This window comes from Loa loa, assembly GCF_000183805.2.
Source record: "Loa loa unplaced genomic scaffold supercont3.154, whole genome shotgun sequence".
Taxonomy (NCBI): Eukaryota; Metazoa; Nematoda; class Chromadorea; order Rhabditida; family Onchocercidae; genus Loa; species Loa loa.
In genome coordinates, this window is record NW_018108334.1 from 26,171 (window position 1) to 53,018 (window position 26,848).

Genomic DNA, 26,848 nt, shown 5'->3' on the forward strand with positions numbered 1-26,848 from the left:
AACTTTCTAAAAAAAAAAAAAAAAAAACTGGTACACTGTACAATGTGACAAATAATTGTTGGTTATTTCGAGGGTTACCAATTATGGATACACTTAAGTGTTCTGTTTATTTAGTTTACTAGCTGATGCAATGAGCAGGTGTTATGTTACCTATCTATTATGATGGTACGTACCATTAAATAGATCTTGATCTATCTGAGAGCTTTAAAATTCTACCAAAAAAAAAAGTTTGAAACAAAAATGAAAATTTCTATTCCATTGTAGCCTTAATTCATTACCATACACAATTTTTGTACATTCCAAAATTTGGAAAGAAGAAAGAAATCATTTTTAAATTTCAATTCTATTTAACTTTTTTCCCTTAAATATGACTGATATTCCGCCTTATTTTGTTTATTATTCCTTTTTACTGTAACACAAATGTGTTCATAGAATTGCTATTAACAATTGGAGAATTAAAATCAATATCAAATGATATATTAGTGAAAGTATCTCTGGGATAACTATACTTAGCACTTTTAGGTGTTGTTAGACTTTTAAACTAAAAATTAGATAGACTAGTTTGCTTTGTTTGATAAATGAAAAAAATTTTTTTTTTCTTCCATTAATTTTTCATTGAAAAACGTGAATTATTGAATGATTCCAATAACATATCTTCCGCTAGACAATTGCGCCCGAAATTCTGATCTTATTCTGATGGATTGGATCAAATCTGACATTTGAATTGATTTTTGACAAAAATAAGATGATGATGCCTTATGTGCTCGAACGAATACAATAATAGATGATCAGGATAAAGGATAGGTAACGGGGATCCCAGCTGCTCTATTGTATATTTCCCTTTCTGAGTGGATTATTAAGGAGTCGAGTGAGGCCTCATCTAATAACGTCACCAAATCATTTCAGTTTTGTCGCAAAATGAATTATGAATGTCTGTAATTATATAATACTGTGAAACAATTATGACATTTAATGATTGAGAATAAAAAAGTTGATGTGATAATGATAATCATTGATAATCAGTGATGACGTTAATAGTGATAAAATATTATAACGATAATATTAGCAAGAAATATCGATGACAATTGCAACCTGTATGTGTTCTTTGATGAATTTTCAAATTTTCACTCCTTGCAAAAACTTTTGAGCACATTGTACATGGAAATGGCCTTTCACCCGTATGTACTCTGATATGATTGACAAGTTTATATTTTGCCTGAAAGATAAATTTCATTGTGAAAAACTACTTCTCTATATTCTTCATTAAATCAGTCAAAAGAATGAAACTTTTCCTATCCCTACGTGATTTTAATTCTTCCTAATACCTACATATTCTCTCTCTTATATCTCTTTATTTATGCATCATTTTGAGCGAGTGACCTTCGTCGCTCGAGAGGTCCTACAGATGAACTATCAGTAATCTGAATGAGACATTAAAACCTCCTCCTCCCTATCTTTTATCCATTTCCAATTAAATCCTATTCATTTTACTGTTACACGGTCTTAAACAATCTTTCAGTCTATATTTTCTTTACTTGAAACTTTAAGGGAATTTATCCCGCTAATATGAACCATCGAGATTTCCTTAATCGGATTTCAAGATGAGCTCTGATATAAAAGAAATCGTTTATCATCTTTTAATGTAATAAAATAAATCATATTTTACTTTAAAAATTTTTCCCCTTCTTGAGCAATCTTTCCATTGACAGATATGGAAGGCGCTTTCTGACACACCCACATGTTCATGTTGCAGATGGGATACGATATGTTCGATTGAGTAGAACAATCGACCGCATATCCTATTGCGCTGCAGTATTTACAAATAAGCTCAAAAAAATTCAAATTAATTTTGAGAATTTCTAAGGCAAATTTAAAATTTTAACCGAACCCTTATTGTTGAGATTTATTATAGTTTCTGAGAGAAGAAATATGCCAACGAAATCGTACAAAATTAATTTTGATCACGAAAAATAAAATTTCAGGATAATGAAATGAAATCATTATCCAAAAATTAAAGGATATGATTTTTCATAAGTATTTCTCGATTATAGTACCAACTTCAACCCATTGACATTGAATTGGATTCTGGAGGTAGTTACCACTTGGTGTACCGGATGTCATCGATTGCATAGCGAACGGGAAATGCGGATAATGAGGTCGAACAAACGGATGTGATGAGCATGCATGACCGAAAAATGCTTCAGGGTCCGGCTTAATAAGATTATACGAATAATCGGTTGCTGTAGATGGTGGTGCAGAACTGAACAGGCATGAATTTTGCATAAGTGGAGTTTCGGATGCAAAATACATATCTGGCCCAAAAGTAGCTCCACGTGGCCCATAACCATTTTCTGGAACAAGAAATCAATCCAAAATTTAACACTAGTAATTAATTTATTAAATTTCATAATTATATGAATGCATGATGGAAATTTCAAAAATTTGTTGAGGAGTAAAGCAAGAAATACCATTTTTGATAAATAATTGCTGTCCAAACGCAGATTGCGATGGTACCATAGATTGGTAATAACTCCCCGGATTATAACCATTTCCAGGAATGATTGAGTTTCCAACTTCCTTCTCCGGAATATTTGGAAATTGGGCAGGTCTAAAAATATGTAAAAAAATATGAAATAAACCAATCCGTATAAATCTTAGCTTATGTGTTACCGTAATTTACAATAAGAAAACACATGAATACAATAATCTTACTGTTTTTTAAAAACAATATTTTAATCCATTTTATTCCACACTTGTTTACAACTCTATGATTAACTGCCGGAGTAGTTGCAATATCCGGCAGTCCCATATTTAATGGTTTTCGATTGTTCCCAATTAAGCCTTATTAATAACTTGGCTATTCTTGGCCCTATCCATCGGTTCTAACATTTTTTACATAATTTTTGCATAAAGTAATTCCAGAATTTTTACAACTCTACGACAAAATAAAATTATTTTATTTTTCTCTTATTAAAATGCAACAATTTGATACTTTAAATAAATATTCCACAAAATTCTGATTTCGAGCAATACGAATTTATATAATTTAAATACATTCAACCGACAATTTTTTGAAATCTTAAAGTTAAATTTTTAATTGGAAAGCTTAAAATATGAAAAAATAAATAAATGAAACACTGATTTGAGGATAAAACTGATAGAACCTTTAAACAAATTGGCTAAGATGTTTGTTTTTAAAAAACCAGTAAACTGTATAATAGCTGAGGCTTAACCACAATAAAGTTCATCCCATAAGACGAAGATTTTGTTACGGTATCGTATTTGAGTAATAAACCTCTTTTACTTTCTTTTTTTTCTTCTTTTCGCTTTATTATAAAGCGATAAAATGGCTGAAGGCGTTTAATGATAAAAGTAATTTTAAAATTTAACAGAATAGGAAAAAAACAAATTCTTGAGTTGATGCTTATAATTTCATAAACTTAGGTTAGGGAATGAAAAAGAACTCATACCCGGTCGGTAGGTGGCTTGTAACGTTAAATGATGGTAAAACGGTTGGGGATGGGGAAGCAATGCCGGGTGCGCAATTGGTGGCCGGTTGATGATGCTGCTGTGGATGTTGGTATCCTGGAGTGAGCATCAACGAGGGCTAGCGATTTTGTGATAGTTGCCTAGAGGAGAATAGTTTGACTTGTAGTAGACCACCTCAGGATCATGAAAACGATTAGAAGCTCGGCGGGGCGCAGTTCACTCCACAACATAATTCTCCTGTTGCTCGGAAATAGCAATCACGTCTCTCTGGAGGAAGGAAATGCTCTTACGTTTTCTATTCGCCACGCCTTTTTCCTACCCACAGCTATCGTAATCCAATCGAGCAACCAATGGATTCTAAACCGTTCGATTCATGGATTGCAAAAGCGGTATGGAAGTATGAGAGAATTGTGACAATAAATTGGAAAGGTGGAGCGATATGAACAATTAACTGAATTTATAGATTTTCAAGCTGTCATCAAGAAATTCTTTGAGAAACAGAAGGCGGAGAGAGAATGAAAGGAGCGGAAATGAAACTACCATCTGATAACTTCACCTTGTAAACTCAACTTTGCAGTCAAAATTCTATACTTTGTTACTTCTCTCCTCTTTACTTCGTTTCATTAACAGCTAATATTATGGCAAAAAAGAAAATCGGATTAATCAGCAGATCGAATCCTTACGACTAAAATTCGGAAATGGAATCCGGAATAGTTGCATGCATTGACATTACCTCATAATCAATATATATCTAACAAGTGAACTTCTTGTTTGTTATTTTTTAAGCTTTTTTTTTCACAAAATTTACGATACAATTTTATTTATAATTTGTTTTTCACTGAATTTTTGTTTAATTTCAAAGACTTATCGATTTTCCATACTTCATAAATTGGACTTTTTCTTAAGTTAACAAATAAAATGATAGAAATTTTGAAAGAACTTACCGTTGGAGTTTGGTACCATGATGGAAGGAGGAATATGAGAATCCAAATATCATTTTTCTTTTTCAGAACTTTCTAACTTTCAATTGCTACAATGAAATTTTAATGAGAAATAGAATTCTCTTTAGCATATTTGTAAAATCCTAAAAAATGGTAAGGAAGTAAAATTTTATCTCATTTTTTAAAATATCCGTTGACCCAGTTTATAGCTTTTTAATGCATTAAACTTCCTTAGAATTTCAGACCTATTTTGAAAGTAATATTCGTTAATTGTAGAGTAATTAAATTAATAATTTCTCTGTGATTTCCATTTTTTTTTCTTTTGCAAATTTCATACACTAACTATTTTTTCGGAAATTTGAAAAAATCGCTTAAAATTATGTATGAAAACTGTTTTTAATTTTCATACACAGTTAGTTTTATAATTCTTACAACGATTGATTCTATGGAAAAAAAAACAAACAAAATTTAGTGATATTTTCTTAAATTGATTACGATTTGGAAATTTTGAATATTATTTTAATTTTAGTATGCCAAAGTAAAATTAAACGGTGCAAAAATCAATTCAAATTCTCACCATATAAGTGATTCTGTATAAGGACAGAATCCGTTTAAATGAAAATTATCATTATTATGAATTTATGCCAGATAATTTCAGATAACGTTTGAGCGATGAATGATTAATTGGATAATATTGATAACACCAAAAGTGATAATAAATTTTATAAGTTTTTAATGCTTTCTTCATTTACAAATTTAATTCATTCAAATTCCTAAAATACTGCGTAAAATTTTTATTTTAACAAAATAAGCGGGGTAAAATTAAAGAGAAGTGTAAAGTGATACCAGTAGTTATGATGATAATCGGGGTTGACATTTGTGTATACAGCAGATCAAAGCTTTCATGACTACTGAAAGGTTACTACTGTTGGTTGTGATGATATTGCGGATGATACGAATGATGTGTAGAGATGATAATGACAGCAATGATCATAGTAATGATAATAATACAACCTGTCTTGCAAATATATCACACTATTTGCAATAAGGGCGACACGCGACTCCGCTCTCATATCAACTTGTCACCCAGCGTAGTGTTAAGTTGTAATTTACATTCCATCAGCTAGTAATCTTTATATACCCTCTTCTCATCACCATCATCATTATTATTATCACCAACATCGTCATTCTTGTCTTCAAAGTAAATATCATCATTATTTTTTCAGTTTAATTATACCAGTTTTATGCTAAAATTCTTTTTTCTTATATTTTAAATTTGAAATCCACAAAATTTCGATAAAATTTTAAAGAAAGTCCAAAAATTATATTTTTTTTCGCATTTTATGTTCAAGTTTTATCATAATAAAATTTATGCGAGTAAATCAATCAAATTGTGTTCGAAAGATCATTTCCCATTAATATAAAAGATTTGCTTGGATTATTTTTAATTTGTGATTTATGTCATTTTAAATTGCAATATGACATCGAACAATTACTGCCAATGTCATTTTTGACAATCAAATAGCTTCTTGTCACAGTGATAAACAAAACAAATGCTGAAATGGATTTATTTCTGCAAAGTCCTAATATTTTCATTTTTTATCACTTTGTAGGTGTAAAAGTGATAAATAATATCTGAAATTCGGAACTTTTTTGAAATCAAACTTTATTTATACTGTTTTCATCTTAAAATACATCACCTTTGCTAATTCTTTTCTTTTTACCATCTTTTTTCTCTCTTCCTCTCTCTCTCTCTCTCTCTTTCTCTCTGTTGAAATTAACAATATCTTGCAGCTATTGAAAAGTTCGATTTCATTGACTTAATTTGAACGATGCTCATTTGTGCTCATCGCCTACTGTGACGAAGAATTGACGGAATTGCGCAATGATAACCAGTTATTGCATAACGATTAGTTGTTGTTGCTGGTGTTACTGTTATTCAATATCCACTCAATTTGCACTTATTCAGGTCAACTGTTCACAGTAATTAAACATTTCTTTCATTCTCTTTCACTTTACTTTAAAATAAGGAAGAGTATTCTTTAATAATGATAACGATAATATTAGCAACCAACCGTTCATTCCTTTAATTTATTTTGTTCATTGAAGATTTTCATTGGTTTAATTGTTCAAATTTATGGCTGAATTCAACAAAAACAGCCATAATTTCAAGATTAGATAATTTTGCTTATTAATAAAGTTAAAAATGAAGTAATATACCAATGCTTCCAGCATCAAGAAAGACAGTAACATCGTCTTCTCCATAATTTGTGGATCAATCAAATGCGGTAAATTCTTATGATAATTACAAAAGGTCACTCATTGATTTACCGACATATTTATCCAATCATTTATAAAATGACAGATGAATGAATGATTGAAAGGGTTTTCTTTTTTTTTTTTTTTTTTTGTAAATTATGAAAGTGAGAGGGTTTTTAGCTGATATTGGATACCAATTGAAAGAAAAATTTTAGCTATTACAATGACTTATCATTCATTCTTAGTGAAGGTACGGAAAAAGTCAGAGGTTAAAGGTCGAACGTAGATATTGAAAGAACAGGGAAAAAGAAATGAATAACCTGACCGGTTCATTCAACAGTTCTGTATCTGTGTCCAACAATGCAAATAATGTAATTGATGGAAAAGTAAGCAATGTTATGTGCAAAACAAATATGATAAAATATTTCTCAAGATTAATTTTGTATGTTTTGTTTACAAAGCACAAAAAATTGTTTACTTCTATAAATGATTGTTTGAGAATTGAAATTGGAATTGGAATTGGAATTTATAGGGATAAAATTAAGGTTTTAAATGTTTTTGACATGACATTAAGGCCTAAAAGTTTACATACTATTATATCAAATCATATTTATTCGTACTACTATGATAAATTCATATTTATAAATTATAAAACGAAATGTTAATATTACTGAGAGTTCGGTAGATTGGAAATTTTGGTTGCTTGTTGTTAGTCAATCTATTTGATCAAGAGATATCTGAGGTCATCAGTTTTTGAACATTTTTTTTTCATCAAATTAATTGGAAATTTTTAATTTTAAAGCTGCTGATGAGCTTCATCACACTTCTATCGTGTTTGCTTTCATAATGGAATAAATTTTAGTTCTTCAAATTTTTTGAAAAAAATTTAAATTTTGCTATAACTTCAATTTGCATAAAATTTATTTTACTTGAAAAATGCAATATTATCCATTTATCAAATGCTAACAACCCAGTATATTAGAAATCCAATTAGTATAAAATAAATTCTATTCATATGTATTCAGGAGTTTGAAAGTTCTTTCTCTTAAAAATTAGCCTGAAATTTCAAAATTGTGTTTTATGTTTGGAATAAATATGCAAAATACTAAATTTCAAATCAATCGAAAATAGATTTTGCAAGCTTTTTTATCTTGCTTGAAATGAAAAAATTAATGATATTATACTATTTGTATATTTATCTATCCATTAAAAACAATCTGTTTAATGAAAAAAAAAGAGACGCAAGAAGATTACGGTAGTGTTTTCGATAAGGAAAAGACAAATACTGGATCTGCTGATGAAGGTATAATCCTGTGGAGTAAAGCCGGACATTTAATCATCCTTCAGACAACAAATCTGTCAATCAATGCAGAAATTCACCAGATTTTGACACTTCAGCTAAAAACACCGTATAGTTACAAGTAGGACTGATGAAGTAACAAAATAGTGCAAAGAATCAAAGTTCAAAAATCATTTCTCTAAAAAAGATTTTGTTACTGAAACTTTTTAACGCTAAAAGTATTCCTTCCTGAAGTATACAAAAATTTTAACAATGTAGAATTTTTTGTTTTAAAACCATATATTTCACCACTATCTACATCTTTCTTTCTTTCTCTTTCCCCCTCTCCGAATGATCACAATTTCAACTATAAAAGAGAACCGGCTTGATCCTGTTTAACATCACTAAGATTTTGTATGAATCATTGCCATATAACGAGCGCAATGTGACTTGCATTTCTTTCAAACTCACAACGTATTTTGCTTGTTGTTAGCGCAAATGTATAAGCTAGTTCAATTCTGTATTATGTGATTTGCAAAATTTCAACTCTTTTAAACCAATATATTTTAGATTTGGTATTGAAGCGCAAATTCAATCGATGATTCATTCAATTCAGTTATTTCTTACTCTTCAAAATTGTCTCAGATTTATTTCCGTCCTCTGCACTCATTTATTCCATCGAGAATTTTGTTTGTAAAGAGAAGTTCAACAGTAGTAAAAAAAATGTTCTAAGTAAATTTTAATGAATCTAAATTGCAAATAAGAATCTCTCTCTCTCTCTCTCTCTCTCGTTCTCAAAAAACAACTGAACAGAAAAGAAATTGGATAATGGATTATGGCTACATTTCCGCATATATCCAGTCTTTTGCGCTTTAGTAGTTATTTCTAAATGAGCAAAATGTGTAAATGTATAGAAATTATCCAACTTTTTCTAGGCGGTAAACATCTAAGATGCGACTAATTTTTTTTAGTGATCTAAAAAGAATAGATTTCAGAATGGCTTGTTCTCTTCCATTCCATCATTCATATCTTTTTCAACACTTCATAGGGGGTAACTCTAATACAAGTTTTTTTATTTCTTTCCAAATTAACATATTGTCACCATCGGTACGACATTTGCAATCGTTGCAGTGCATTACAGTAATATGTAATGATACTATGAAGTGCGGTAACATCAAAGTGATACATCCATGTATGTATAACATCCAGTAGTTAAGTGGTCGATTAGCGAAATAACCTCGTCTTGTAAATTACTGTTAATCGAGGACAAATGGAATCAGTCACATTTGTTAGAGAAACCTAAATTCACACCTTCAACTTCGATATTCATTTGATGATGCCGACATTGATGCGACATTGTCAATGAGAGTAAAAAGTGTGAAGTGAAAATAAGAGATAGAGAGAAAGGAAGACTTAACGATGTGTAATTATAAATGGCTTTTATAGTAATAATAATAACTCATCCACTTACTTTAAGCAATCATTATTGCTAGTTTTAATATAAAGGTTTTGAAGGGTACATCTGAAATATTTGCAACAAAAAGAAGTGAGTAAGTAAGTAAGTTACTTACTTTATCAAATAATTTTATAAGATTTTTAAAAAACGAAATTTTGTTCAACTCATAAAACTAATTAAAAATTAATTTATTAGAAATAACATCAAGATTTTTCGGAAAAATTTTTCGTTTTCACCACCTTATAGTAGTTCCAAAGAGTTATTAAGTGATTTCAGTCTTATATGATTATTTTTATTTTCCAAAGAGAATTATTAACATTCTGGAAATTTTTTTTTTTTTAAACCTGTTGTCAGGTAAACCATTCATTCAAATACAGAATTGGTAACGGATTGGCATTCATGATTATGAAGGAAAGATAAATGGATCAATGTTAATTCCGGCAAATTAAAGTACTTTTAAAGTAATAAGTGCTTTAATACTATTTAAAAGTTAATTTACTTTAAAGTATTTTAAAGTAAATTAACTCTTAAATAGTATTAAAGTATTGATTGGGAAAATTAAAACCGTACAATCTAAGCTATTTTTAATTTTTTCAAAAGATGAATTAAAAGTGTTATTTATCTTTTTTGGGAGATTGTTGAACGATTGAATTTAATTTCTATGCATTATTTCTACCTCCTAATATCACTCTATCTTCCTCTCCCTCTCTCTCTCTCTCCTCTCTCTGTTCTCTCTTTCCTAGATCTATGTAAATCAATGATCAGTTGTAGTTCAATCTACTAAAATACCGGATCATCTTTCAGACTGTAGCATGTTTGTACAATATAGCACAGTGCCATATTTATTTATTTACCTGTGAAATAAACAGGTAAATATATGCCAATATTTTCAAGTCTTAAATATTTCAATTCATTTATTTTTGAAACCTTAATTTTTCTCCAAACATACTTTTTCCTTTTGCAATAATTTTCAAATTTAAATTTGTTTGGATAATTCAACGTAAAAAAAAAGTATTCTATTTTGTGTTATTTTCAAGTTCGAGTTTTCACACAAGCAATAACTAACAGTAATTTCAACGGGAAAAAATGATTTGTCTGTAGGCCAATGATAATATGAAAGTATCCAATATCAGTATTACTCTTATTTACCGTGTTATCATTAATATCACATAAATGATGTACTTCCACTCAAATTGCTTACAATTATTTTTATAATATTTTTAAAATTTTGAAAAATAAGTATAAACGTGATATAGTTTACTAGCATCAAAATATAAGATCTGCTTTTTTTTCTTCGTTTGCTTAACGACGACCGAATCGTAATACTCCCGGCACTGATCGTTTCCCGAAACGTAGAACGCCCGGTATATCATCATTACGTTTACCAAATCTTAGTACACCCGGAATGTCTCCTTCCCTTTTACCGAATCTCAATACTCCTGAAAATCATGCGAATAAAGAAATACTTGAAAAGCATGGAATTACATTATTACAACTAATTACGTACTCTACAATATAACTAACCGGGTATATCCTTTTTCTCATAACCATTTTCATTAAACTGCATTATATTCGGTAAAGGATTTCTGTAAACAGGATCTGGATCGTAATCACGTTTCCCGAAACGAAGTACACCTGGAATGTCCCCATAATCTGAAATTTTGAATTTCATCTTCCTCTTATTAAATGGAAGCCTTCAATCATTCTATATTAATAATTATCACTTTCTTCAGTAGTTACGATTTATCATCTTAATATAATACAGTAGAAGGCTGTTTTTGTTCCTTACGGTTGACATTATCTCGATGTTGACGATCAAATCTAATATCAACCTTTAACAAGACAATTGTCACTCTTTTTTTGCTTTGCAGAAACGCCAATTTCATCCTTTTGACCCTCTCCAGTGGCACTATTTATTTTATTTATATTTTCAATTCTTTGTTTAATTTATTAAAGGTGATGGTAGTTATATTTAAAATATTATAAACTTATTGAGATCAAAATGATGATAAGTTTTCAAATTTTTTGGAGCGAAACTATCAAATAGAAATATTTTGAAAGGTTAAAAGGAATTAAATAGAATTAAATTTGTGCAGCACAATTGCATTTTGCTATCTTACCAAAAATACTTTTTTACTGAGAACATATTTTGATAAATGATTAATTTGTCACATCTCCAAATATGTCTAATCTCCTACTTTTTCTATAGCAACTATAAGTTTGCTTTTTTGGAAAAAAAAAGGTAAATCATCCCACACTTTGAAATGTCCATTTCCATCTTATTTATTATATTTAAGTTTACGATTAAATGTTTGGTTTCAAAGGTAAATTTTAAAAATTTTAAAATTGAGCTAATAGCAAAAATGCGAGCATGCATGAAATAGATGAGGGATTATGCTTAATTTCAGAGCAAATAAGCTTCATCAGAATAAGGACATCATCATTTAGCTATTTTTTAGAATAAAAATTGGGTTAGGATTTTTGCGCATTTGTCAGAAAAAAAAAACGAAAATAAAGCCATTCAAAATCAATGAGTTGGCATGTATAACTAAATTTTGATACTGAAATAATTTAAATTACTTATAGTACAGATAATATTGATAATGAATACTGATTAAATGAGATGATATGATATGAAAATGTAACCTCGTTTAATTAATAACTCATTGCCGACAGGCTCGTATGTATCATGAAGTGGCCTGTAGGCATCTGAAAAAATAATTATTGAATTGCTGAAATTTCTAAATGGAGATTTTTCCCTCATATAATATTATCATATTCCATATGTTTTTTCTCTAAGCAAATAATTTTTCAAAAATTTAAGCACAAAAAGATGTGTAGAATAATGCATTTAAATGCGTTGGAAGGAATGATATTGAAATGAAATGATAATGAAATCAAATGATAGTCTGTTAATGATTTTGAAATAAAATCATATTCTGTTAATGATATTGAAGTGAAATGATATTCTGTTAATGATCATACTCAGCTAACAATCAATTAAAGAAATTAACATGTCCATGAGAGTAATGAAATATTAATAGTAAATAAAAAAAAAGAAAATTTTTCTAAAAATTTTGGAACATTTTACGATGAAAAATTATTTTTCAGGCAAAGAATCCATGGATCACACAGAAATTGTGCTATGCTTATGATCTGAAATAGATCTCAATCGCATCCTAACAGATAAATAATTTTTATTAAATTCAGTAATAATACGAAAAACTGTTCGATGTAAATTTCCCGCTAAATTTTCAAATTTATGAAAATAAATGCTAAAGAAAATTTCTAAAAAATTGCTAAAATATAATGGTAGCAAAATAAATGATAAAATATGCAAGAATGAAGTCAAATGGGATAGTTTTTATTTTTGTTAAATATAAAAAGAAAGATATCTTCTCGAATAAAAATTATGGTTTTAAATAGGCTAACTCAAAAAAAAAGTATTAGGAAATTAGCAATGACAAAAAGAATTTCATCATTTTGTGAGCTACCACAGAAATATGTGAAAATGATCATGAACTAGACGAAAAGTTAGAAATTATTAAGCTTACTAAATTTAAAGTCCTAATTTGAATTTCAAATGAAAGCAAAATTTTTTGTTGTTATCATTTAAAATTTAATTAATATGCTGTTTCAATAATAAGGCTTCATTGAAATTGAATAGAAGAACTCATTTTTCCACGATCAATGATATATGAGCAATCTATTTTGCTCTTATTCAATCAAATGTTTGAAATAATTTTACTCATTGGTATATTAGTCTGTAAAGCAGGAAATTAAAAATGAAATTGATACGTCTCTTATCTGAATTTCGGAAATTGCCTTTATTTAATCATTGGTATCATTTCATTTCCAATTTAAGTATCTTCATAATAAGAGAAATTGTTTTTATTTTTAGTTAAAATTATATCAAAAAAATATTTTTTTCTTTGTACAAATAAGTTATATTTTTTGGAAATTAATATCATTTAATGATTGGCTGCAACGGAAGTGGCTATCTGCAATCATGATGCATTCAACCGTAATGCATGTAAAATTTGCAGAATTGCAAAAGTTGCAAAACACGAAAGTGTTGTTGACATAGTTTGTGTCAATTTTGATTAATCGATCCACTAGATATATCATGCTAGGATGATTCTTGTTTAGTAATTAAGTGCTAAGTAATTAAGTGGTTTTCTTCTTACATATCTTTTCATAAAGTGGTAATGTTTTTTTAAAATGTTCGCGTGGCGCTTTTTTTAACTTCATGTAGTGAATTCCTTTACAGATAGCAAAACTTGTGACCTATCTAATTTCACCTAATCTTTACCCAAAATCTCCTAGTTATTTCTTTATGTATTCAACTAACAATAATTATAATACTTGAATTAATTAGTCGGAAATTTGACTTACTCGAATTATCCAATTGAACATATAAAGTTGTCGTTGTGGTTGCTGTGATGGTGACAATGAAAATTACTAGCTTTACCATATGCATCATCCAACCTGTTGTTTCCATAATTGCAATGAAAATAATAAATATTTAAGTATTGAGTTGAATCTTTGTTAATCCAGATTACTAGAGCCAAGCAGAAATGAGCCCCGAAAGTTAAAGTTCCTCTCAGAATGCCAAAATGCCTATAGTCTGTCTTTAATTCTTTCGTTTTACCTTCTTCTTTTTCACTCTTTTACTCTTCTTTTCTTTTTCGGATTTCTTTCACTTTTTCTTGATTGGAACAAAATTATGAAAAGATCCCGCCTCTAGGGCTATTAGGTCTAGTGATATCAGTTTGATTGTCAACAACGAATTCTTCGTTCCACCCCGTCATTTCATTGATTGGATTTGATGGATGGGCCTGAATGGGTGGGTCTAGATCGACAGGCCTAGATGGATCCATTGGGAAACATATTCATAATAATTCTAAATATTTATCTCACTTTCAAGATGAAATTTTGAAAATTAATGTGAAATTTCTTTCCACATACTCTTTGACCTCAAAAGTAATAGACGTTATCTCATTGAATTTGAGAATACAACAAAAATTAAACAAAACGTAATTTTATTTATTCCCTTTACATCACATTAAGCTTACAAATTTTAATGTTACAATAAAAAATTCACAACTTTTTTGTAAACCATTTCACTACCAGAACTATCACACATTATTTGCATATATTGGATTATCTTTTTGATAAGATAAGAAGACAGATAGAAGACTTTCGAAAGATTTCGAAGTTTAACGCAATGCAAAAATAAAAATAATGGTAAATAATTTTGGAAATTTTTTTTTCAAAGAGATTGAATGAAGTATTATGCTATGACAAACAGCGCTCAATCTATCAGAAAGGGAATGAAAACTTGTAAAACAGATTATAAAAGCGCTTTCGTTCCCAGTTATATCACACCAAACTTTTGCGCCCTTGTACAATGCATAGAGTATATTTATGTTTTTTTTAAAATGTTACTTTGCATTAGTGCTATAATTCAATTGTTAAGAAAGAATTTAACAAATTCTCTTGAAAGTGCTTTTGTTGACATCCGTTTTAATATTAGCCCAAATTTCGAAATTTAATTTATTGTTCCTTTTGAAGAAAAAAGACTAGAAAAAAGTAGCTCTTGTTGGCCATAAATTCTTTTCCTTTTTTGGCTTATGCGATTTACTACGAGGAAATAGAGGAGGACATGATGTAATAATTGATAAAGCAATTTACTTCAATCCATAAATGATATGCTCATATGTATTTTGAAAGAAGTGTGCAAAAAAAATCTCGCTAAAAAATTTAAATTCGTTGACACATCTAATTAACAAAATGTTAATTAAAATACACGTCTAATTAAAAAAAATAGTGTCCGGGTCATTATCAGTAACAGTAGAATCGTCATTAAGTAAAACTGTTTTTCAATAATTATAATAATAACATCAACAACCAACCATTTAGGTTCACTGTCACAAGCTCAACAATTTGTGATCATCCGATCGTTTATTAATGGCTACAAGAATTGATAATTATTTTAGAATTTCAATTATGTTTATGAAATTTTTTTTTAATTGTACTTACCGTATCATCCTATTAATTAAAATTTGTTTCTACTTTTGTTTGTGAGAAATTATCAGCAACAATATGAGGAACTTAGCGATTTTGAAACAAAACTGAACTTCAATTACTCCACAAATTATCAACTACTAAGTTAAGCTTAGGCAATTAATTATTTCTTTACTTATTGTTACCTATCAAATCCGTTTCAAACATATCGCTTGAGTGAACAATTCCCTTCTCTACCACATTAAAATTGCTCTTACAACAATTTGTATCTTCAATAATAAGCTTGGATATTGATAAACGATAAATTCTTTGCTCCACTCAAAGCTTCATTTCATTGGTGTTATTTTTTTCCCAAAAATATTTCAAAATTATTTTGAAAATTTCTGTCATATCTCTTTTTTCTTCAACAATTTTCAAATTGTTGAAGAAAAAATCGACCATTTCGAAGAATTTTGCATTTTGCATTTTACAATTAAAATAGGTCGATACTTTTTTAAGGAATTTCTAAATAATTTTAAATTCCCTTCTATATTTTAGAATATTTGCAGTGGTAATTATTAGCGTGCTTTATTCTAAACTTCATTATTTAGTTTCAAATTCAATCCTATTCTATCATTTCAAAAAAAAAATGACGAAAAAAACCGTTCATTACTTTATAATGAAGGTTTTGGTTTTTCAGAATTCAATAATCAGAACAAAAAAATAAATTTCAAACAATTTCCATGTATTGCTTCTTTCAATTTATTCGCAAAAAAAAAAGAAAGGAAAAGGAAAAATGCTACTAACTAATTTGTTTATTCTAATTTATCGCAAATTTATTCTTATCTGAGTAATACAATAACATGTTTTTTTATTAAATAAACAATGAAAATTTATTCATATAATGTGATTAAATGATGGATTTTAGTTTAGCTCAAATTCAAGCATGACATAAATACTATTGTCAACTGATGGATACTTTTGACAGTTTGAGCTATGATAAAAAAAAAAAAAAAAAAAAAAAAAGGCGAGATAAAATGGATAATTAAAAAAAAGAGACTACTTTCTAAGACTAAGTCGAAAACAATTTTTTTTTTCTAGTCGTATTTCGAAAGACAAATAATATTAATTGGACAAAAAATAATGCTTCATTATCAAACAAATTGACTGAAAGATGGTTCATTAAATGTATGAAAATCAAATATTTCATGGGAAATTTAATATTTCCAATTTTCGTTTTCTTTTTTTTAAAATATTAAATCTATAATGTAAACTGAAACCAAAGTCAATTTCTATGTTAGGCTATTTTCATAAATAATGCCATAAATTCTCACACAGCTTTTCCTCGGATGAAATACTAATTGTTTTTTTCTTGGCAATGTAAATTATGTCACGAATCATTTAATTAATTACAAACATTTAAGAAAAGTTATTTATTACTGCCACATATCTATTTAATCACACAGGTGTGTGTCATCAAAAAATGATTTTACAAATACGATGGATTTCAAATTTTCAAAATCTTTTCAAAAATTATCATTAAATCCTCCCCACCCACTCAAATTATTTTCATCAGTAACTAATGCAAAATCCGAGAATTGTCAGTGCAAAAACTTTGATATTTTCAAAATCTAAGATATAGAGGAACTCAAATTTAATTGTAATCGTCAATATGAAATAACTTGCTTTGACAACTACTAATTAGAGGTAAATAAAAAATGATTTATTCTTTCCATTCTAATGTTCACGCAATCTTTTAATGATAACAGTTCTCTTTTTTTTTTAGGTATAAAATATAATGAACATGCAATTGAAATAGTAAAATAAAGCTGAAGGTTTAGGTATGCAAAAGATTAGCAATCAAAAATATGCATTTTATCAGTTCCTGATAAGTTCAAATTTTCCAATGAAAAATTATTTCTTGAAACCAATGAAAAAGAGCAAAAAAGAAAATTTGATTAGTTTTTTTTCGATGCAATATCACCAATGAAATATGCAAAACGGTGTATGGAGGTAGTTGTGTACGGGAGTGTACGGCGGAGACAGTTGTGTACGGGAGTGTACGGAGATGGTTGTGTACGGGAGTGTATCGAGGTGTTCCATTCAATCCATCCATCCATCTATTTGTTAATATAATCCCCACGAGTAATTCCAATTTTATGCATATGTCATTTGCTTGACCACAAAAGTCTGAAAGACTTGTTTTTTTCCCTTATTATATCTAAAAAAAAAAACAAGCCTGAGAAAAAGAATTTAAACAAACCACTTGTTGTTTATACTTTTTGCACTGAAATGATCGCACAACGATATCATTATTATCACTAGAGTTATCATTTGACACAAATACTATTGCTGTAAATTAATTGATCAGAAGAAATCTGAATGCTAGTAATTCTGGAAGTGTAAATTTGAAGTTTATTATTACCCTTTAAAGAATTCATAACTTTTTCAATAAGCATTAAAAAGATTTAACAAATGATCATTGTTTGACATTGCCAAAACAAAATATTAATTAATCATTTTTCAATGACTAACAAAAAAGGCAATGTCAACTACTTCTTAAACTCCTTAAATTTTGTACTCTTTAAACTTTCTATCCATTCAGCGAAAGTTTTGAGTGAAAATATTTTTGTGTTTGATAAAATCTGCGCCTTTCAAATATTTGAACTTCTTTAAAACGAGTTTGGTTATTTAAATTTGTTGATTAAATACAATAATTTTCAAGGCTATATATTATGGTCTTACATTGTTTGTGGGAATATTACAATATCAACTGCTTATTTTCATTTATTCAATTTAGCAAAACATAAAAGAAATCATTTTTTGCACAAAATTGAGCATAGTCAACAATTTATCGAATATTTACAATTATTTAAAATGTCCAATTGTATATTCGAAACAACTGAAATAGTTGAGACAGTAAATCAAAAGATCATTCCGCAGTGTTACCGCAGTTCAAATTAGGATTTGTCATCTGTCTCAATTATTAGCAAATTCTACAGATGCTATGATAGAATTTGCTAATAGGTCTAATTGTTTAATTGGTAAAATTTGTCCAGACAAGATATTCGGGTCATTTGAACTTCAGTAACGATGGTCGATAGATCCGAAGGTTATCATGTGCTTGCTATTTGCAAGCTTTAGAATGTAACTGAGTGATTTACAAAACAAAAATTTCACTGAGACATTATTCAGCCTTGCAAACTTCGGCTTGCAATCGGTTAAACCAAGCGAGTTCTTAATATTCAAAATGAAGTTTAAAATTTCATAAGTTGCTAACTTGTAAAGATGCTAAGTAAATGACATTTTAGTCTTAAAAAATAAGCAACAAATGTATCAATGACGTAACAAAAAATTTGCATAAAAAGTGCAATTCAATGAAAATAGATCAAATTACAGCAATGCATGCATTATACTTGTATTTCTTCCAGTGCATGTCCACCAGCAGATAGGCCACTTAATGAATTAACTTTACCACTTGTCTGGGCCATTGCTGCTCGGCCATGTTTTGGACATGTTGGACTTACACCAACCCGCAATGATCCTACCGATGTTTTGTTTGTCATTGACAATAACGGTTCCTAAAACAGATTTGAGATTGTAAAATGCACAAAATTTTCAATTTAAAATATTCAAAATAATCAGTAGAAATTACAAAGTTCAATGATCGCAGTTTGCACCATTAACAAATCATTAGAAGTTGAAATTTCGATTCAAAAATTGCTTGAGAGACAGGAAAAAGTAAGTTGAAAGAAATAAATGAGATCTCAATACAACAAGTAATGTTGAAATTATCATGATTTAGTTATTCTAGCTTATGCTTTATGTCATACTGTAATTTCAGGATAAAATCCGATATGATCGGAAGGGATCCACTTTTTTTAAATGTACGAGCAATCAACAATCTGGAAAGAAACTTTTGACATTTCGATTGAAATCAAGAAGTAATTGAAGGTTAAGTGTGGTACTAATGAGGAGAAGGTATCTGAAAATATTTGATATTGATATACCTGCTCCTGGAAGTTACATTTAGTGACTAATGTATCTTTATGTGATGTATCATTGTAGTTCTGATAGGAACCCGTACGGCACGATTCAAATTCGTTCGTTTTAGAAGATGTTGAATCCAATGGTGCAGTCATTGAGTTCGTTATTGATGGACGTTGACTGAATGATGGAGGCGGTGGTGGTGACATGTAATTTAATTGCTGCAAAACTTACAATTATTCAAATTGGCACTTTAAAAATATTGAAATAAGCTAACATCCGAAAATGAGCTAACATTCGAATTTTCGGTAGATATTGGAAACTTTTTTTCTGAAATTTATTTTAAAACTTTATTTCATCTTCATATTACTTCAAGTTTTAGGCTAAAATTAATTTTAGAATAATGAATGATAAAAATAGACGCATTTGTTCAATGGTATTTATCCCATTGAAGTTAGCAAATTAAATATGACTGCAAGTCAACTAGTCCTTGTCATCTCACTGTTCAAATGTTTTCTAACTGTTGTTCAACTGTTTGACAATTAACAAGGAAAAGCATGCAAAGTAAAAAAGGATATCGTAGTACCCATTGAGAATCAGAAATGATAAAGCTCTTTCATTGACTGATAATCATGATTATCAAAATTCTATAATGAATTTTTCAATGATTTCAAAATTCAACTATTTCAGATGATCACAACAAACCTGTTGTCCAGTAACATTGTTCATATCGGTAGTAGCATTTAATTGGTAATTAGCCGAGTATGTTTGATATTGTAATTGCAACTTCTTCTTTGTTTCTTCTTTCTTAGTACACTACAAAAATGCATTGGGAAATATGTCAATTTCTTTACGAGGATTTAAGAGAGTTTTAAGGATTTAAGAGGTTTAAAGATTTAAGAGTTTAAAAGGTTGAAGAGGATTTAGAGAGATAAAATTTTGGCCTAGAATGTCTGCAGATCATCTGGCAAACATTCGTCTAAAAATTTAACAATAGTAAATTAAAGTAAGGTAATCAATAAGTCAAAGTAAGCTAATTCATAAAAATATACTTTGACAAATCAAAGAAAGTAAGGTTGATTCTTTTTCTTATTTATAGTTATTAAGGCAGAAAAAAAGATAAATTATCTTAATAATTCCAAATATTAAAAAAATTAAATGATAATTTTCTCAAATATGATTGTTATTTTGATCTCTTAATCAATAAATCTAAATTTAATTGATTTCAGAGAATTCTATTGTTTCACCGATCTAAACATGCAGAAAGTAAGAGAAGTTCAATACTTTATCCATTAATTAAAACTGTCGTCGTTTTCATGAACCAAATTTTAGTGATAGATCGATTTTTAAGAATTTGAAAACGAACCTGCCTGTAGAGGCCAAGGCCAATACATATATTGAGGAATAATAATCCACATCCAACAGCAACTGTAACCGATAACATTGTACTGTTTTGAGCTGCTTTTACAAATGGTGTTGGAGTTGTTGAAGTTTTATCAGAATTTGTCTCTCGTGAAGGAACTGAAATATCTTTTCATTTCTGTGGAAATGACCACCAGTCGGATATCCAAATGTTTCATTTAATCATTTACCGGTAGTTATATGAAGTAATTTTTTCTGTTGACTTAAATCATTCTTGTAATATATCCATTTATCCACCCCTGAACCATCCTTCCCTATCATGAAGTGACCAAAAAAATACCGTATCGTTCAATGTACAAATAATTCTCAATTTAGCACTGGAAAAAAAGAAAAAAAACGAAAAACAAACATGTAGTAAGTTTTTCGATAGATTTCGGAAGCGGAGTTGGAGGAAGAGGTGGCGGAGGAAATGGTTCATTAGCAAAGCTTGCATATGGTCTTACAGTGCCAAAAAATGAATCACGTTTGAAATGATTTGGAAGGAAATGATGTTCCTGAAATAATAAACTTTGTCGCATTTGAATTTTCAATTTATTTCAACACATTAAGTTATAACAAATTTTTATGGAAATTTTTAACTTTATGTTACAATTTTTGTTGATAACTCAAAACATACCTCAGGTACAGGTACTCCTTCTTTTCCATTAGCATGCAATTGTGGTACTAAACCATTCCAGAAGCCAACTTGAGCATTACGGTAATAGTTTTTCACTCGAGGTCTATCAGCTAAAAAATGATTAGTGACAAGCAATATGCTATAAGAGTTATTGTATTTCAAACAACACAACTTCTGGAAATGTATTATTATAGCTTTTAAGCAAAAACAACAGACGAAATAATTGTTCACCTAGATTCACATAGACGGATGTTTCTGACGTTTAACTTATTCTGCAGATGATACAAAAGAAGTGCGATACAATTTAAATTTTGAAAAGTTTTACAAGATAAAATTTAATAGTTCCAGCTGCACAAAAAAATTCCATTGATGAAAGTTTACTTACTTATTTCAAGATAAGGCTCACGATTTCGTTGTGTAAGTTGTGGCCAAGCAGCACTATGAAAACGTTCCGCAATCGGCGTTAAGGCTTGTAGTTGAACTGGTTTGGTTGGATCGCTTAAAAATGCAAATTATTGCTATGTGACACTAATTTCGTTATTATTTTCTGATGAATAAAAGTATCTAAATTAAAAAGCGGAAATCGCAAAACTTATTTCTTGTCCAAACATGCAATCATATTTCAAGATTTTTAAGATTTAAAATTTTAGAACATTAAGCAAAATAAAATCGTAAAAAAGTCATCGGTTTATACTTGATTTCGATGAATTATTTATTGCCTATTTCAGATTAATTTTACGTCATCGATAAACAGGAAATTTTTCGATGCAGAATAAAGATGTACCCAGATTTAATGAAATTTGAGATGTAGTGCATCATAACACGTGAGATCATTTGGTCCTCAGGTGTGAAGCCAGAATAAAGCTAAAACAAACTTGAAAAATTGAACATAAATCAATTATACAAATCAAAAAGTTTGGAAATGCATAAAAGATCTATTGGTCACTTTGAAAAGTAGAAAAAGTGGGACAGCAAAAAGCTCATGCGACAAATTAGAAAGGGAAGATGTAAAAGGTTACTTAGATTACATTCTTAAAATTTGTTATGCAAATTAGCCTGAAATTATAGTGAATTTAAGAATTGCAACTAACATCGTCGTCTTTATTAAGTGGATAACCGAAGATGTACGGTATGTGATCACCGGAAATCGAACCTCGAATACCACTTGCAATTGTCTCTTCCGCTGCATTCTTCGATTCATGAGCAAACAAAAACCTAAATAAAAACAAATTTTAAATTTCAAAATTGATATCAACTTCCAACCAGTAATATTCTTAGTTATTTCAAATATATATAGTTAGACTCTAACAAATAATCATAAATAATTTATTAGTGGATTGATTCGAACATTTTGTAAGTTAGTTAAATCCACGTGGTAGGCTGGAAGACTAATGAGATGAAGAAAAAACTAGGCTCATACATGAAAGTATTTGAAGTTTCCCTGTCATCGTCAATAGAATGTAGTCGAGCTGTTTCGATGAGCGGTGCGACGAAAAGAACATCGCTAAGCGCCGCAAGGACACCATTACGAATTGTTTTCGGATGATCCTTAAAGAGACATTCCGCTTCATTTACCCGTTATAATAAATATTTGAAATTGTCGCAAATATTTATTCCCAACGATAAAAGATGACGACATTTTGATTGATATTTTATTATAACTCAGATAGTTTTTGCATAAATTAGCACTAAATCCATCCGAATGTTATGATCGGACAATGATAAAAGTTTGGCAGATTTTGCATTCTTCATTTTAAAATGGTTAACAATATTTCACAAACAATTCAACACTGTTGAAATTTCCAACCTTTGGATTATCCCAATCTGTATATTCATTGATAAGTGCTGCCAAAATTTCTTTCCGATGAAAATCATAAAGATTTCTTATTAGAGTTCTGAAAATAACTATAATTTTTAAATAGCCTGAATATATTCTAAAAATGATTTCCGTAAATTCAACGAATTAAAACAAAGATTTCTTGCAATTTGCAAACCGAAAAATTTTTTCACGTTTCTCTTTGTCAATACCCAATCGTATATCATCATTTGGAAGCAGATGATGAGCCGGATTACTGGTCATCCCAACCAACAAATCCACATTACGGAATAATGACCCATATTGTGTTCCAAATAATGCTTCTGGTTTGTTCGGTACAACCTGAAATTTCATCCATACCAGTTCAAATAGTGTGACACATAAAAGTCATTCATACCTGTCCATCGACAATTGGCGCAAATCGCGAGAGAAATGTTGGTGTGGAAATTTTCCGCGCTGCTCGTGTAATATTTTGTGGTGAATGATCTTGCATACAACGTACGATACTTTCCGCACTTCTTTGTTCATACAAATGATGTTTTTTCTTGTCCACTTTTTCGATACACTGTAATTAGCGATTTTATAATTAGTTCACTTGGATTGGTCAAAGGTAGAAGTGGACATCCATCAGTTCTAAATATTCCGCCTGGTCTATGTAAAGATATTGATAGCATAGACTCAATTGATCGTAAATTATCATCCATTTCATCGAATTAATTGTAAACTTTTCAAATTCAAAAATCTACTTATTTGTATCTTAACTCACAAGTGAAAATTTCACTTCATTGTTTTCCCTTGTATGTCATTTAGGTTACATGATATATGATAAATAGGTGATGATTAATTCCTGTTTCACATGATGATTCACATGATGATTAATTCTGTTCGGTGGTTCGAAATGAAATAATTAAGCAATATGTCCTAAGATTTCACAAAAATGAAAATTTCTTATCATTATTAAGAAATCGACATTTCATTTCTAAATCATTTCATCTAATTAATCTAATAATCATTTAGCTTTGGGACCTTCAAATGTTCAGCAAGTTGAAAAAATGTTGATTGAGGATTTCTACTCATTGCCCATGGAGAAAGCGCAGAACCGTCTAGTAGAATTGCGCGTCGAAACATTCGATTATTGGGTTGAGTTATCGGAGAAGCCATCAGTAAAGAAACCTGAAAATTAGGTATGAAAATTAGAAAATTAAAATATGAAAACCTGAAAATATGAAAATTAGGTATGACTCATGAGAATTGTTGTAATGAAATATTTAAGCGTTTTGTAAAAATTTGCTAATTTTTGCTTTGGGTTTAAAAATGCAGCAAACAACTCACCAGGGATGCACCAGAACCCCATCCTAAGAGTGTGATCAAACTCGGATCACCTCCAAAAGCTGGTAAAATATTTGTAAGCATTTTTAGAGCTGCTACCAGATCTGATAAACCTGAATTACCGGAACAACTGGATGACTCACATCGACCCAGAAATCCTGAATTTAAATCGTTTATTGGAAAAGAAAACTATTAACAGCGTTTTTTAGCAGTTTTTTGGTTACAAAAATATTAGTTTTTGTTCAAACACATTATAGAGAAGTCGCAGGAAATGATTTTACCGAAAACGCCAAGACGATAATTAAGTGTAATAACGATAATTTGACCATATGATGCAAGTATGGTACCATTATAGGGATTACCACTATTCCAACCATATTCATCGCCGTGTACTACCACAAGAACCGGTAGCTGCTTTCGGTTCGAATCCGTATAGAAAGCTGAAACTTTTGTGGTACAAGAATTTTTCCCCAGTTTTTATAAAGTAACGAACTTTAATTTTGTCTAATTAACTGATGAAAATTGAATTGATCAAATTTTAATTCGAATTGAAAGAATTTAGAATTTAGAATTATTAAAATCTTTTCATGTTGACATCGAATCTCAAGTAAAATTTCTCAGTGAAATGAAGAGAATTTTCGTGATTTTAAAATTTTGACGAAAACATACAAATTCTCTCAGGTACGTATAAATTCATATGCAAGCAATCCTCAGATTGTGGCTTCAGTTTTGGCAATAATTTATGCATATGATCATAACGTTGCGCTGATGTCGTCTTGAGCGCTCTGGAAATGTAAAAGTGTTAGAGAATGTTCATGATTATTTTCAAGGATAAACTATCCTCTAAAGTGTTGTGATAATTACTCAGGTACATTGTTTGTGATTTTAGTCTATATGTTATTACTTGGATCGATCAAATAAAATTGTGAATTTAAATTTCACTGAATTAAAAAAGAAAAAACTTCTATTCTTCAATAAATGGAAAAAGAGTAGAGTAAAAATTTCTAGAATGAATGTGGTTTGCATATGTGTCGAATTAATTTGCCAATGTATGGGTATAAAATAATTATGAAATGAATAGACTAGCCTAGGCTGTTTATAAAGGCTTACATATGTTTAGGCTGTCTGTAACGAACGATGAGAAGAAGGTAAAACGTAAAACGCAAAAAAAAGATTTTCTCACTTCGTTTCAGCAAGCTCTGGAATTCCGGATTGTATGCAGACAGAAGACAAGCTATAAGCATCTTTCGGCATATGAGTCCACTTTGCCGCTGATATGGCCATATTGAAACGATACTGACAAAAACATTTTATTCATCACTTACATTCCAGTTTATGCTATCAAAAACTTGTGATGATAATTATAAAAATTGCTAAAAGCGCTGGAAGGAATTTGAAATACCTGTCCGGAAGGTGCGACACCATATGGTACCCCGAGATATTGTGCCACAGGTGGTAAATCGCCTGCATTTGGACTTACCATTTCACCTCGTAGCACACCAAATGTTGTAGTCACCGTTCGTATTCCGGAATCACATCTAGTAACAGCAATTTAAATTTTAGCTTTGTTTTACTGTAAAAAAGGATTTACTCACTTTATTTCAGCAACTTCCGGAATCCGGATTCCAGATCATTGGATAAATTAAAATTTTGTTTAATTTTGGATTCCAATTATTGCATATTCATCGAAATGAATGCTTTTTTTAAAATTCGACTATTTCAGTTCATTTTTAATTTCTCTATTTTCTTCCTTTTATTGCTGCTGCCATTTCATTTCTCTGTAAATCTTCCTGAAAACTTGATCCGAAATCCAAAAAAACCCATTCACATATGAGTAAATCTTCCTGAAAACTTGATCCGAAATCCAAAAAAACTCATTCACATATGAGTGGCCATTACTATTCCAGGCATAAAAGTTTTTTAGAATTAATTGAAATGTTTTTTAAGAAAAAATACTTTGCATATCATATTTTATAAAAAATATTTCAGTTGATTCTGAAAAATCCAACTATAAAATTACTAAAGAACTAAAAAATTGCCTGTAATTTCTTTTTTTAGGAAAAATGTTGAAAGTAAAGTTAAAGTCATCACTATACTTCAAATCAGCTTCCAATCAAATCAGTAAAAATTATTTCTTACAGTGATAAATATCTCTTCCGTATGTGAATTACTACCAGAGGTTAAGTTAGATATTGTCACTTCAAAATTGTTTGATTGTTATCAGTAGTGATAGTAGTGATGTATGTTA

The 26,848-nt window shown here is 29.5% G+C and overlaps 4 protein-coding genes across 5 annotated transcripts in view; 1 reads left to right on the plus strand and 3 right to left on the minus strand.

Annotated features, from left to right (window-relative positions):
* Positions 1–1,048: 1,048 nt before the first annotated feature.
* Positions 1,049–3,598, minus strand: LOAG_17927 (hypothetical protein; the record flags this gene model as incomplete). Its single annotated transcript, XM_020450595.1, has 5 exons — positions 1,049–1,216; positions 1,667–1,807; positions 2,059–2,351; positions 2,469–2,608; positions 3,471–3,598. 5 exons carry the CDS (start codon positions 3,596–3,598, stop codon positions 1,049–1,051), a joined length of 870 nt encoding a protein of 289 aa, XP_020305707.1.
* Positions 3,599–7,913: 4,315 nt separating this feature from the next.
* LOAG_03739 (hypothetical protein) lies at positions 7,914–8,665 on the plus strand (the record flags this gene model as incomplete). Its single annotated transcript, XM_003139276.1, has 2 exons — positions 7,914–8,110; positions 8,539–8,665. 2 exons carry the CDS (start codon positions 7,914–7,916, stop codon positions 8,663–8,665), a joined length of 324 nt encoding a protein of 107 aa, XP_003139324.1.
* A 1,888-nt stretch (positions 8,666–10,553) lies between these two features.
* Positions 10,554–14,027, minus strand: LOAG_03740 (the record flags this gene model as incomplete). Of its 2 annotated transcripts, XM_003139277.1 has the most annotated exons (4): positions 10,727–10,863; positions 10,949–11,077; positions 12,071–12,133; positions 13,820–13,925. In XM_003139277.1, the coding sequence occupies 4 exons, from the start codon at positions 13,923–13,925 to the stop codon at positions 10,727–10,729; spliced, it is 435 nt and encodes a 144-aa protein (XP_003139325.1). The 2 variants fall into 2 exon arrangements, with proteins under 2 accessions (XP_020305708.1, XP_003139325.1); XM_020446406.1 differs by lacking the exon at positions 12,071–12,133 and having other exon boundaries at positions 10,554–10,863; positions 13,820–14,027.
* Positions 14,028–18,459: 4,432 nt separating this feature from the next.
* The window catches only part of LOAG_03741 (hypothetical protein), an 11,176-nt gene continuing 2,787 nt past the window's right edge, over positions 18,460–26,848 (minus strand). Inside the window, exons 3-21 of the mRNA XM_020446407.1 lie at positions 26,003–26,138; positions 25,784–25,896; positions 25,270–25,385; positions 24,882–25,040; positions 24,604–24,758; positions 24,298–24,444; positions 23,669–23,836; positions 23,450–23,613; positions 23,263–23,350; positions 22,876–23,003; positions 22,547–22,670; positions 22,240–22,319; positions 21,841–21,953; positions 21,456–21,565; positions 21,189–21,333; positions 20,784–20,938; positions 20,123–20,233; positions 19,441–19,638; positions 18,460–19,011 (exon numbers count right to left, since the gene is read on the minus strand). Coding sequence (XP_020303248.1) covers positions 18,841–19,011; positions 19,441–19,638; positions 20,123–20,233; positions 20,784–20,938; positions 21,189–21,333; positions 21,456–21,565; positions 21,841–21,953; positions 22,240–22,319; positions 22,547–22,670; positions 22,876–23,003; positions 23,263–23,350; positions 23,450–23,613; positions 23,669–23,836; positions 24,298–24,444; positions 24,604–24,758; positions 24,882–25,040; positions 25,270–25,385; positions 25,784–25,896; positions 26,003–26,138 — 2,581 coding nt within the window. The 3' untranslated portion in view covers positions 18,460–18,840. The remainder of the gene's footprint in view (positions 19,012–19,440; positions 19,639–20,122; positions 20,234–20,783; positions 20,939–21,188; positions 21,334–21,455; positions 21,566–21,840; positions 21,954–22,239; positions 22,320–22,546; positions 22,671–22,875; positions 23,004–23,262; positions 23,351–23,449; positions 23,614–23,668; positions 23,837–24,297; positions 24,445–24,603; positions 24,759–24,881; positions 25,041–25,269; positions 25,386–25,783; positions 25,897–26,002; positions 26,139–26,848) is intronic.